Source organism: Pogoniulus pusillus, chromosome 39 (genome assembly GCF_015220805.1).
Source record: "Pogoniulus pusillus isolate bPogPus1 chromosome 39, bPogPus1.pri, whole genome shotgun sequence".
Classification (NCBI taxonomy): Eukaryota; Metazoa; Chordata; class Aves; order Piciformes; family Lybiidae; genus Pogoniulus; species Pogoniulus pusillus.
Window position 1 is genome coordinate 1,118,627 of NC_087302.1, and position 13,793 is coordinate 1,132,419.

A 13,793-nucleotide genomic window follows, 5' to 3' on the forward strand; every position below is an offset into this window, starting at 1 on the left:
GCGTGCTGGGAAAGGCACCGGGGGCAGGCTGCTCGAAGCAGGGCAGCAGCGGGACAGGAGCAGGCTGCAGCACCTCCCGGGGGTGCTCAGGACTTCTGGCTTGAGGAACTTGCCTGCAGTGGCTTAAAGCTTTGGCAGGGATGCTCAGAGCAGGCTGCCACGTTTGGAACAAACTCTGTGCTCCTGGAAAACAGCTCCGGGGAGGCTGCCCAGGAGCCAGCCAGGGAGAGCTGCTCTGTGCCAGCTGGGAACAAACCCAGCAAGAGCTGCCCAAGTGCTCACACTCTGGGGAAGGGGCAGGGCACAAGAAGGGCTGGCAACAGGAGGGGGCAACCTTCTGCCTTTTCAGGCAGCCTGATGGGGAGAGGCTCCACACCCCTAAGAGCAGAGCCCCAGGCACGGGCTGCACAGGGCACACCACTGTGATCCTGTGATCTAGAACACTGCAGGGCACACCACTGTGCTCCTGTGATCTGGAACCCAGCGCAGATCACCCCACTGTGCTCCCATGACCTAGAGCCCAGCACAGAGCACACCACCATGCTGTGACCTAGAACCCTGCACAGAGCACACAGCTGTGCTCCCATGACCTAGAACCTCAGAGCACACTGCTGTACTGTGACCTAGAACCCTGCACAGAGCACACCGCTGCGCTCCTGTGACCTAGAACCCTGCACAGAGCACACTGCTGTGCTCCTGTGACCTAGAACCCTGCACAATGCACACTGCTGTGCTCCCATGACCTAGAGCCCAGCACAGAGCACACTGCTGTGGTCCTGTCACCTAGAACCCAGCACAGAGCACACTGCTGTGCTGTGACCTAGAACCCTGCACAGAGCACACTGCTGTGGTCCTGTCACCTAGAACCCAGCACAGAGCACACTGCTGTGCTGTGACCTAGAACCCTGCACAGAGCACACTGCTGTACTGTGACCTAGAACCCTGCACAGAGCACACTGCTGTGCGGTGACCTAGAACCCTGTACAGAGCACACTGCTGTGCTCCTGTGACCTAGAACCCAGCACAGAGCACACCACTGCACTTCCATGACCTAGAACCCAGCACAGAGCACACCACTGTGCTCCCATGACCTAGAACCTAGCACAGAGCACACCACTGTGCTCCCATGACCTAGAACCCTGCGCAGAGCACACCACTGTGCTCTCATGACCTAGAACCCTGCACAGAGCACACCACTGCACTCCCATGACCTATAACCCTGCCACCCCTTTCCCAGCCACTGGTGCTCCTGGTTGGTGCTGGTCAGCCTGGGCTGGCTGCAGGATCACAGGCTGCAAGGCTGCCTCTCCCCTCCTGCACAGTAACGATTCCCATGGCAGGGAACCACAACTCGCAGGCAGGGAAGTGCCTGCCCCAGGAGCAAAAGCTGAGCCAGAGGAAAAGCAGAGTGGGATGAAGAGCTGCAGGCTATGGGAAAGGCAGGGCCAGCAGAGCAGGGCTAGAAGTCAACACAAGAGCAAGTGTCGGAGAGAGCAGCCTGAGGCTGAAACACAACTTGAAAGGGGCAGGAGAGGAGCCAAGGACAGGAGGAGGCAGGAGCAGGATCCAACCCGACTCAGGCACCCAATTTACAAAGCACTTTTGTGTGCCAAGGCCTCCAGCCAGCCCAGGACAAGCAACTGCTCCCTAGACAGGCAGAGAGAAATGGGCATCCTGGAAGGCCTCCACAGGGAGGGACCTCACATTTGGGCTCTTCAGTTGATGGCTCCTTGCCCGGTCACAAAGGAACAAGCAAGTCATTGTCACCAGGTAGCAACCTCCACCAGACCCTAAACAAAGCTTCCTCTGGAAAGCAACTCCTGCCTGCAGCACTGGGGAGCAGGAAGCTGCTGGGGAGCATGAAGCACTGGGAGCAGGAAGTCCTCTTGGAAGCAAGAGCCTCCCTTCTTGTCTCTGCAGCAGAGGGAAAGGTCAAGCCCTGGAGATGGGCTGGGAGAGAGGGGAGAGCAGGGAGCTAGGCCTGGCTGGTGTGGGAGCAGGCAGCTGTGAGGCTGCAGAAGTTACTGAGGAGCTGAGGGGAGTGGAGGTTTGCCCAGGGGAGGAACAAGAGAAGCTGCAGGGGGAAAGGCGATAGGAAAGCTGTGGGGAGCAGGGCTGATGTGGCACCGACCTAGGAGAGCCCAAGGGAGACAGGCTGGGGCATGAGGGGGGGGTGCTAAAAGGAGAAGGAACTTGGTCAGGAGGGGAGGACATGGGAGGGTTGAGGAAGACCTGATGAGGTCTGTCCAGAAGGGAAAGGTGAAGAGGGGAGACAAGAGGATGGAAGCATCAGGCCCTGGGAGAGAGAGCACTGGTATGGAGAGCTGAGGGGGGAAGGAGGAAGAGCATGGAGATGGCTCTGTGCCCTAGGTCAGAGGAATGCAGTGCTGGGGCATCACAAACCCCCTGCTCACGAGAAGGGCACCAAGGCACTGCCCCAGCTCTGCAGGGACTCACCTCCCCACCCTGCCACCTGAGGAGAGCTCTGAGGAAGCTACTCAGCTGCTCACATTTGATCTGAAGAGGAGCAGAGGAGTGCAGGCAGAAGGGCAGCAGGAGAAGGCTGTTCAGTAACTGCTGCCTTGGAGCAAGGACTACCAAGTTGTGCTGAAGGAGTCCACATTAGCAACACAGAAGGCACTGCCACTGCTGCTTGTTCCCATAAGCTCCAGAACAGAACCATCAGGGAGCGAGCAATGAGATGGAAAGCAACACTGCACAGCACCAGAGAGGAACAGCCTGAGAGCAGAGGCAGGCAGAACCCAGCCCACGGAAGCCTCCAGGCCTTGAAGTGCTTCCACGTGTGCTGCTGAAAGGCTTTGCCCCAAGCACTTCACTGCTTATTACTTTGCACAGGGTACTGCAGAGCTGAAGCCAGGAGCTGCTTCTGGAAGGTGGCCACAGTGGTGGCTGTCGAGAAGAGTGCTTTGGTCCAGCCCCTGGCTCCTCAGTTCGTGGCTGCTGGAAGCAAGGAGAGTGTGGGAGGTGGAAACTGCTCCTGGGTTATCCCTGCTTCTGTAACGCATCCTTCAACCCTGCTGCAGTCAGAGCAGAGGCTGGGCTGTGCAGGCTGCTGGCCTGGCTTGCTGGGATGGTGTTTAAGTAACCAAACCCAGCAAGAATCAATATGCAAAGATGTAAATGAGGGCAAAGCAGCGTGAGAAGGGACTGCAGGCTGTGTGTGGCATCCCTTCCTGCGCGGCACCGCTCACGGCCAAGGAAGCCTGCTGAGCAAATTCAGTCTTCCCTGCCAGTTCCCCTCCCAGTCCTTCAAGAGAGGCAAAGCAAAGCGGCTGGTTGAAGGCAGCACACACTGGCACCAGGAACAGGCTGCCAGAGCTGAGCTCTGCCCATCTGGGGGCCAATGGTAAAGGCAGAGAGGAAGCAGAACGGAGCAGTCGGGGCCAGGCCTGGCAGAGCTTTGGCATCTGCCCCAGCTAAGGCTGAAGGACACCTGCAGATTGCTGCAAGTTCTGCTCCCTTTTAGAAGAAAAGCCATTTGCAGCAGCTGGAGATGATCTGCTGCTGTGGCTCAGGCTTTTTGCTTCTTCTGGAGGGTCACACAGAGCACCTACAGAACACAACTGGAGAACACCCTCATGGGGCTGAGGTAAAGGGGAAATGCAGAGGGGCAGAAGTGATCCTCGTGCAACATCCAAGTCTGTCATGTTCAACTCTCCTCTCCAAAGGAGATTTATCTTCTGGAGTTGTGCTCAGAGTTTTGTTAATGCTTGGAAGTGAGGAAGAGCTTAGCCTCACCCAGACTGCCTTCCTCATCTTAAGGCTGGTGCACAAGGCTGGAGAAATCAGAGCTTCAGTGGGATCATATTTAACACTGCTGTGCTCTACTGTGGGAAACCACAGGGGAGAGGTCAAACTGCTCCTGATTTTACTGTTTGCACACAAACCCCAAACCCACTGCACTCCTTTACAAAGTCCACTTCACTCCTGCCTGGCAGAGCTGCTCTGTGACTGCCAGAGCCCAGCCTCTGTGACAAGCAGTGGGCACCAGCCAAGTCCCACTGCCAGCCCAAACCTTGGGCAGGCTCCGTGCAGTTGATCCAAGGAAATACAGTAGCTGTGTGGGTGCCAGGCTTCAGGAGCAGCCATGTGAGTGCCTGGCCTGGCCTGGCCACAGCAGGGCAACACCAGCTGCAAGAGGCAGAATTTTTCCAGTGCAATCAGCTGCAGCTTGTTGGAGCAGCTCAGGAGAGCCAAGCCCCGGGGGCTGCTGTCATCGTGTCCCAGGATAGCAGCGAGGTCACTGCCGTGGCTCAGCAGGTGGGGGGAGGGCTGCTGCCTGAAGTGGCTGCTTCACCTTTTGTGGCAACGGCTCTGCGAGTGCTCAGCAGTTGGACAGGCACCCTCCAGCACAACTTACCTGCACCAGCACTGGAGCACAAAGGCCCTGCCTCTTGCCAAGCTTCCCAGGGAACTGCTCCATCTTCAGCAGAGTGACTTAGCTCAAGGTCTAGAGCTGGGTGAAACACTGACACCTGGAAACGCTCCCAGCCTCTGCCTGAAGCACAGACCACACAGCTTTGCAGCTGGCAGGCTTCTACAGGCTGCTCTGCTGGCTCCCAGGATGAAGCAAAACGAAAGGGAGGGTGATGGCACTGCCCTGGTACACAGCTCATCTCCTCCTCCTCCCCAGTGCAGCAATGGACTCACCCTGGCATTGCCCTGGCACATAGAGCTGATCTCCCTCTCCTTCCAAACACAGCAATGGACTCACCCTGGCACTGCCCTGGCACACAGAGCTGATCTCCCTCTCCTCCCAGACTCAGCAGTGGACTCACCCTGGCACTGTCCTGGCATACAGAGCTGATCTCACTCTCCTTCCAGACTCAGCAATGGACTCCCTCTGGCACTGCCCTGGCACACAGAGCTGATCTCACTCTCCTTCCAGACTCAGCAATGGACTCACCCTGGCACTGCCCTGGCACACAGAGCTCATTTCCCTCTCCTCCCAGACTCGGCAGTGGACTCAGCCTGGCAGAGGGGCACTCACTCCCCTCTTTCAGAGACAGCCACCAGCTGGTACTGCAGGAAACTGAGCCTCTGCCTTGCAGAGGGGTAAAAGGCACCACCAGTGTGCAGGAGCTGTGCAGGGCTGCTCTACCAGCAATCAGCCTCTGCAAGTTCAGCTGCCCAGGGCAGGAGCTCCCTCCCAGGAGAATGGCTGGGGTCAGCCTCTGAGCCAGGCACAGGCCACCTGCCCCTTTGCTGATGACACCAGGAACGAGGACTGATCTCAGCCCAAACGAGAGCTAAGCTCCAGCTCACCTGCCAGTGGCTGCTGGCACAAGGCTTTCAGCCTCTGAGCACTTTGATTCTCTCCTTATGCTCCATTTTGGCTTCATTACCTAACCCCACAGCCAGCACACACCCGAGCAAACTCCTGGCGCTGGGGTGAGGTGAAGGAGGCTGCTCTGTTCCAGCTGAGCAATTCCCCCAGCAGCACAAACCCTGCTCCTCACAAGCACTCCTCAGCAGCCACTAAACACTCCTCTTCCTTCCCTGCGCTCAGCAGAAGAGGCTCCCAGGCCAGCTCCACACATGCAGGAAGCAGCAAGCAGGAGGCTGAAGTTTGGGAGGGATGTCAGGAGCAGGAGGGCTGCCTGGCAGCCCGGGGAAGCCGGAGCTGGACTTACCTTTTCAAGTAGGTGGAGACATAAGTCGTAGGAGCCCCAGGGTGAGGAGCTTCGCTGGCCTTGGACTCGTCCCGCCAGGGCGGCCGCGCGTAGGAGCCGCTGCGCACCAGCGTCACTGCGGATCCCCTGCGGCACACAGCACAGAGCTCCGCTCAGCGCCCCGCAGGGGACCCCAGCGGCCGGCGAGTGGGAAGCGGCACCGAGGCTCTGAAAGCGTTCCCCAACTCACCTCCCAGCACCGCTCCTGAACCGAGCAGCCCAGAGCTGGACACAGCACTGCAGGGGTGGCCTGAGCAGTGCTGAGCACAGGGGCACAAGAACCTCCCTTGTCCTGCTGCCCACACTGCTCCTGAGCCAGCCCAGGATGCCATTGGCTCTGCTGCCCACCTGGGCACTGCTGCCTCCTCTGCAGCTCCTCTCTCCCAGCACCCCCAGCTCCCTCTCTGCCTGGCTGCTCTCAGCCACTCTGGCCCCAGCCTGTAGTGCTGCTTGGGGTTGTTGTGGCCCAAGTGCACAACCCTGACCTTGGCCATGTTCAAACCCCTGGCACTGGACTGTGCCCATCTGTGCAGCCTGCCCAGGTCCCTCTGCAGAGCCCTCCTGCCCTCTAACAGCTCCACACTTGCTGCCAACTTGGTGCTGTCTGCAAGCTCACTGCTGGAGGACCAAATCTCCTCATCCAGATCACAGTGAAGATGTGAAACAGGACTGGGCCCAGCACTGATCCCTGGGGCACACTGCAGCTCCTTTCCTTCCACACACTCTGCTCTGTGCCCTGTTCCTCTCCTGCCCTGGCTAAGACCTGGTGTTGGAACAGGCCCCACACCCCTGCCTGGGCACACACTGTGGCCTCCTCTGCCCACATCCTTGGCTGGGCACACACTCTGGCCTCCTCTGCCCACACCCTTGGCTGGGCACACACTCTGGCCTCCTCTGCCCACACCCCTGGCTGGGCACACACTGTGGCCTCCTCTGCCCACACCCTTGGCTGGGCACACACTCTAGCCTCCTCTGCCCACACCCCTGGCTGGGCACACACTCTGGCCTCCTCTGCCCACACCCTTGGCTGGGCACACACTGTGGCCTCCTCTGCCCACACCCTTGCCTGGCACACACTCTGGCCTCCTCTGCCCACACCCCTGCCTGGGCACACACTCTGGCACTTGGTGCCATGGTCTAGCCTTGAGCTCTGTGGTAAAGGGTTGGACTTGAAGATCTGTGAGGTCTCTTCCAACCCTGATGATACTGGGATACACCTGCCTGGCTTCCACGACTCTGGAACTGGCTGCAAACAGAGGGAAGCTCCCATTTGACTCCTCCTAGCACTATCTGTAGAGGTGAGCTCCTCAGCCCCTAGAAGAGCAGAGGTTTGTCCCATTCATCCTGTGGGTCCCTCCAGGGGCAGCTGTGCACAGCCACCCTAAAAGCAGCCCGGGCAGTGGGCAGAGCTCCACGCACCAGAGAGGTCACAAACTCAAGTGACTCAGAAGGGGGCAGATGTGTGAGCAGAAAGGGCTGAAGGTGACTCTGAGGAAGGGCCAGAAGCACAAGGGCAGGTGCCAGCTGCAAATGAGGCACTGGCAGACAAGAGAGCAAAGCAGACATAAAGCCCCTGCCCTGCTGGGGACCCTGTGAGGAGACAGGTTGGAGAAGCAGCCTGGTGCCTGCCCCCTCCATGAAAGGCAAGGCAGCAGAGCAGCCTCAGCACTGAGCTGCCCTGAGCTGCTGAGCAAACAGGAGGCAGCAACACAGAATGGCTCAAGTTGGAAGGGACCTCAGAGCTCATCTGCTCCAACCCCTGCCATGGGCAGGGACACCTCTCAGCCAGACTTCACTGCTCAAGGCCTCATCCAGTCTGGCCTTGAACACCTCCAGGAAGGGAGCATCCAAACCTCCCTGGGCAGCCTGTGCCAGTCTCACCACCCTCCTGCTGAAGCAATTCCTCCTCAGCTCCACTCTCACCCTGCTCTGCCTCAGCTCCAAACCATTGCCCCTTGGCCTGGCTCAGACTCCCTCAGCAAAAGTCTCTCTGCAGCCTTCCTGAAGGATCCCTTCAGGCTCTGGCAGCAGCTGAGATGCCTCTGGAGCCTTCTCCTCTGCGGGCTGCACCCCCCCAGCTCCCTCAGCCTGTGCTCACAGCAGAGCTGCTCCAGCCCCTGGGTCAGCTTTGTGGCCTCCTCTGGCCTCTCTCCAACATCTCTGTGCCCTCCTTCTGCTGGAGGCACCAGAACTGGGGATGAGGTCTGAGCAGAGCAGAGCAAAGCAGAAGAAAGGCACTGCAGGGGGACTGTGTGCAGGGCAGAAACACGAAGCTGAGGCTCTCTCACCTGTTTTCTTTCTCTTCTATGTCACTTGTGCTGCTCAGTCTTCGGGGGGCTATGGTGGCAAGGTAGCTCTTGTTGTCTTTATCCTGCTGAAGCAAAAGAAGTTCTTCAGCTGCACATCTGTTACAACTCCAGAGTGTTCTCAGACAAAGATCTTCAACTAAGGAGGCCTTCTCCTGTCTAAGGAGAAGTGGCTGAATGCATTCTCTTGGGCAGCACAAACACACAGCACAGCATCAGAGAAGCATTTCCTGGAGAGCATCCTGGGGAGTCCCAGCAGCTTCCAACCACAGCTGCCTGCAGGTGAGAACAGCTGGGTTGGAAAGGCCTGTGAGGGGCATTGGATCCAACCTCCCTGCACTCAGCATGGATAGAGAGTCATAAAATCAGAGGTGAGCAGGGGCTGGAAGTGACCTCTGGACATCATCCAGTCCAATCCCCCGCCAGGGCAGGACACACAGGAGCACATCCAGAGGGGGCTTGAAAGGCTGCAGGGAAGGAGACTCCACAGCCTCCCTGGGCAGCCTGCTCCAGGCTCCAGCACCCTCACACTAGAGAGGATTCTCCTCATGTTGAGGTGGAACCTGCTGGGTTCTAGTTTGTGTCCTCTGCTCCTTGTCCTACCACAGGACACCACTGCACAGAGCCTGGCCCCTGCTGCTTGCTCCCCATCCTTTAGGATGCCCTCTCAGCCTTCTCTCCTCCAGGCTCACCAGTTCCAGGGCTCTCAGCCTGTCCTCATCACACAGAAGTTCCAGTCCCTTCAGCATCCTCACAGCTCCCCAGTTGACTCTCCAGCAAATCCCTGTCTCTCTTGAGTTGGAGAGTCCAAAGCTGGACACACTATTCCAGGTGTGGTCTCACCAGGGGAGTGGAGAGCTGGAGGAGAACCTCTCTCACCCTGCTGCACATCTGCAGGCAGAGCAGGCTGCTCAGAGCCCCAGCCAACCTGGCCTGGAATGGTCCCAGGGATGGGGCATTACCTATGGGCAGCAAAGGTGCAGCCAGTGACTATGTGGGATGGGACTCACAAATGCAGGAGGAATCCATGCAGAGGAGAGGGGAGGAGAATTCCCACTGCAGGGATGTGCTACTGCCTGGATTAAGGAATGGCCTGTGCTAGCCTGGAGCCCTTGCTCACTGGCAGCCCTTTGCACAGAGAGCAGGATTAGGTCACAAGGGCACCAAGTTGCAGCTCTCCAGGAGGAGCTGATGGGACAGGAAGCATTTGCCAAAGAAAAAGTAGGGAGAATGAAAGAGAGGAAGTTTGGTTTGGGTACAAAATCCAGCAGTGACTCACTGCAACAAAATGAGGCTTGAACCACTCTGATGGAGACACAGAATGGCTTGGGAGGGACTTTCAGGATCATCCAGTTCCAACCCCCTGCCATGGGCAGGCTCAGGTCCCACCAGCACAGCTTGCTCAAGGACTCATCCAGCCTGGTCCTGAACACCTCCCTGGGCAACATGTGCCAGTGTCTCCCCACCCTCACTCTCAACAGCTTCCTCCTCCTCTCCTCTCCACTCTCCCTCTCCCAGCTCACAGCCATTCTCCCTACTCCTGGCACTCCCAGCCCTTATCTGAAGTCCCTCCTCAGCTCTCCTGGAGCCCCTTCAGGCACTGGAATGCTGCTCTGAGGTCTCCCTGGAGCCTTCCAGTATCTGAAGGGAGCCTACAAAAAAGCTGGGGAGGAACTTTTTAGGCTCTTAGGGAGTGCCAGGACTAGGGGGGATGGAGGAAAGCTGCAGGTGGGGAGAGTGAGGCTGGAGGTGAGGAGGAAGTTGTTGAGCAGAAGAGTGGTGAGAGGCTGGAATGGGTTGCCCAGGGAGGTGGTTGAGGCCCCATGGCTGGAGGTGTTTGAGGCCAGGCTGGCTGAGGCTGTGTGCAGCCTGCTCTAGGGTAGGGTGTCCCTGGGCATGGCAGGGGTTGGAACTGGCTGCTCCTTGTGCTCCCTTCCAGCCCTGCCTGATTCTACGACTCTCTTCTCCAGGCTGCACAGCCCCAACTCTCTCTCCCAGCCTGTCCCACAGGGGAGGTTTCCCATCCTCTGATCATCTTCACGGCCTTCTGCAGACCCTCCCCAGCAGGCAGCACACTCTGCAGCCTGGCTGCTGCCCCCAGACCTGCTCCCTGCTGTCCAGGAGGGCGGAGATGCGCGGGCTGGAGGAGGAGCGGTGGATGCAGGAAGGCTTCTCCCGCGGCGCCTCACGGCTGCTGCTGCCCTCGCTCAGGACGTTGTGGCTGCCAGTCTTGCGCAGCCCCAGCCGCCAGGACGAGGGAGACTCATCCTTCTGCTCCTCTGCCTTGCCGAGCCAGCTGAACTGCAGGGGAGAACAAAGGCACAGGTGGAAGCGGTGAGAGCGCTGCCAGGCGCAGGCTAAGCTCGGAGGTGTTTCAGCAGGCCCCAGGCTGTGCTGGGGACCCTTGGCAAGGTAAAGCCGAGGGAGGCTGAGCTCTTGCTTAGCTCCACCAGCCCAAGGTGACCTCAGAGGGATGCAAAGTGCTGTAGTGCCCTCACCCCCAAGGGCAGAGGAGGAAAGGGAGCTCAAGCGTTGTGCAGAGCTCCCTTTGCCTACACAAGGTCCTCCTCCAGCTTTGCAGAGGGAGGGGGAGCCACAAAGAAGCTTTTATCAGCACCCGCGGAGGAAGAGGGAAGCAGGCAGGAAAGGCAGAGAACCAGAGAGGTAAACTGAGCCTTCTGGGACTGGCTGCAGAGAAAACCCTCACACAGACCAGGCTGGAGACAGTCCAGGAGCTCCCAGCACTCGGAGAGGCTGAGGAATCCTGGCTTGTCTAGCAGGGAAAGAGAAGGCACAGAAAGGATCTCCTTGCTCTGCTTCTCAGGGAGTGAGGCTTGCAGAGGACGTGGAACCAGATTCCTCCTTGGCAGCCCGTGGTGAAAGGAGGAGGAGGAACAAGGACATGAAGGAAGGCAGAGCTGCTGGCGGGAGTGCTGCAGCAGGGGGGCAGGGAGCAGGAGTGCAGAGCACCTCCACCCCCAGAGGCTGTTGGATGCTCAGCTGAGCTCAGGAGGTTCACAGCAGCTGGGCACTGGCTTGAAGCTGGCTCTGCTTTGAGCGAGACTCCAGGCCTGCAGTGTCCTGCTGAAACCCTCAACTGCCTGCTCCAGGGCAGAATAGAGCCCAAAGCTCTTTGTCCCATGTCCTCAAACATGCAACTGTCCAGTGGGCAGCTTCAGTTCTAGGTACTAACTCTCACAAGAGATGCCCACAGCCACCAGGAGCAGAGCCTGGGCAATGCAAGGGGCACTTCTGCCAAGTCAGGGACCCAACACAAACACGAGGAGGCACAGAACAGAACCCAGGCCACAGCACCACTGTGCCTCTGTGTTCCTGCAGGGTGCAGGCACATCTGTGACATGCTGCTGGGCTCCACAGCTCCAGAGCACAGCAGGGGAGGAAGAAGATTCAGAGAAGCCACAAGGAGAGCAAGAGAACTGTTGTAGGAGGAGCTCTGCAGGGCATCAGCAGCTCCCAGGCTGAGGCAGGATGATGGCACACAAACCCCTCAGGGGGCACAGGAGGGGAACGAGGATCAGCTCTTCCCTGTTCCTTCCCACAAAGGAACCAGGGGCAGCAAACAAAGCCAGCCTGGGCCAGGCTTAAGGAAGCAGGAGCAGGAAGCTGGGTGTGAGGTGTGAGCTGGAGAACTCTTTGCCACTGGACAGTGCAGGACTCCAAGCATTATGAGTACTCAAAGAGTGGCTGCTGCAGTTCCCAGGGGCTGCAAAGTCCATCAGGGGCTACCGAGTGCAAAACCAGCACAGGTTCAGCAGGTCCAGGTGGAATGTGTCTTCTCTCCTGGCTTTGGATGCTCACTGTCAAGGGCAGGAGACTGGGCTAGGTGAGGCTGATGAGAGCATGGTTGGATTGTTGGATCAGCTATTAGGAAGGATTTCTTTGCTGCAAGAGTAGTCAGGCATTGGAACAGGCTGCCCAGGGAGGTGGGGGAGCACAGAAGCACCCAATGTGATCAAAGATCACATTGGGTGCTTCTGTGCTCCACCACCTCCCTGGAGATGTTCAAGGCCAGGTTGGATGAGGCCCTTGAGGTCCTTCAGGACATGGCCTAGTGCTGATGGAGGCGTTGGGTACAGCTTGATGACCTCAGAGGGCTTTTCCAACCTTAATGACTCTGGTTATTATCCCACACTCTACAGAACACAGAACATTATGCAGAGCAAATGAAGCTGCTGAGGAGCTCTGCCCTCAAACTGACTCAAGGCTGTGAAGATAAAGTCAGCACTGCAGTGTCTAAGCAATGGTCCTTAGCTAAGGATCCTGCAGAGCAGAGGCAGAGCTGCTCTGTGCTCCACTCATTCCAGCACTTCCAGATCCTGCAGAGGCAGAGCTGCTCTGTGCTCTCCTCATTCCAGCACTTCCAGATCCTGCAGAGCAGAGGCAGAGCTGCTCTGTGCTCTCCTCATTCCAGCACTTCCAGAACCTTCAGAGCAGAGGCAGAGCTGCTCTGTGCTCTCCTCATTCCAGCACTTCCAGATCCTTCAGTGCAGAGGAAAAGCTGCTCTGTGCTCTCCTAATTCCAGCACTTCCAGAACCTTCAGAGCAGAGGCAGAGCTGCTCTCTGCTCTCCTCATTCCAGCACTTCCAGATCCTTCAGTGCAGAGGCAGAGCTGCTCTGTGCTCTCCTCATTCCAGCACTTCCAGATCCTGCAGAGCTGCTCTGTGCTCTCCTCATTCCATCACTTCAGTCTGTTGAGCTGCACAGCTCCCTTGGACACTTCCCTCAGAGAGAACTCAAGCCCACAGTAAAAGCTGCTCCCACTGTGAGGGTAGCAGAGCCCTGGAGCAGGCTGCCCACAGGGGTTGTGGACTCTCCTTCTCTGGAGGCACTCAGAACTTGCCTGGATGTGTCCTTGTGTGCCCTGCCCTGGGTGCTCTGGCAGGGGGGTTTGGGCTGGATGATCTTTGGAGGTCTCTTCCAACCCCTGACCTTGTGATTCTGCAGTTGCTGAGCATGGGAGCAGCAGATGTCAGTAAGTCCCCAAGTGGAGAGCCCCAGAGTGCCCTTTCCCATTTCAAAGCCAGCCTGCAGGAGGATGAGCCACGGAAGAGAAGGCAAAGCAGCTGATCTCTGCCCAAGGACAGCTGCCTGGCACCTGGGCTCACTTCCACACCCTTACTCAGGGTTGAACAGCTCAAATGAGTGACAGCAAACCTCTGCAGCTGGGAAAAGGTGAACTGAAGGTTACTGAAAGGTTAAAGGGAAGGCAGGGGAGGGTGACCTGACAGCAGGGGTCTGCTACAGGCCACTTGACCAGCAGGACCAAAAAGATGAGGCCCTCCACAGGCAAAGAGAAGTGGCTTCCAGGCCACAGGCCCTGGTCCTCATGGGGGTTTCAACTACCCTGACATCTGCACGGCAAGGCAGCAGCATCCAGGATGTGCCTGGATTGCATAGGTGACAACTTCCTCTTCCAAACGGCAGAGGAACCAACAAGCAAAGCTGGATCTTGTTCTGGCCAACAGGGAAGGGCTGGTGACTGACCTGAGGCTCAGGGACAGCCTTGGCTGCAGTGACCAGGACACAGTTGAATTTCAGCTCCTCAGGGCAACCAGGAGGAGGTATTCCAAGCTCACCACCCTGGACTTTAAGTGTGCAGACTCTGATGGCTTCAGGGATCTGCTGGCCAAAGTGTCATGGGATGAAGCTTTAGAGGGAAGAGGGGCCCAGGACAGCTGGGCAGTGTTCAAGGATCACCTCCTCTGTGCCCAGGGGCAGTGGGTACCAACAAAGAGGACAGCAGGGCAGAATGGCAGGAGGCTGCCTGGCTGA

General features: G+C 58.1%; 1 protein-coding gene across 1 annotated transcript in view; it reads right to left on the bottom strand.

Moving 5' to 3' along the window:
- Positions 1 to 13,793, bottom strand: part of PPP1R12B (protein phosphatase 1 regulatory subunit 12B) — a 187,377-nt gene that overhangs the window by 94,100 nt on the left and 79,484 nt on the right. The window contains 3 exon segments of the mRNA XM_064173963.1: positions 5,655 to 5,780; positions 7,982 to 8,064; positions 10,103 to 10,300. Coding sequence (XP_064030033.1) covers positions 5,655 to 5,780; positions 7,982 to 8,064; positions 10,103 to 10,300 — 407 coding nt within the window.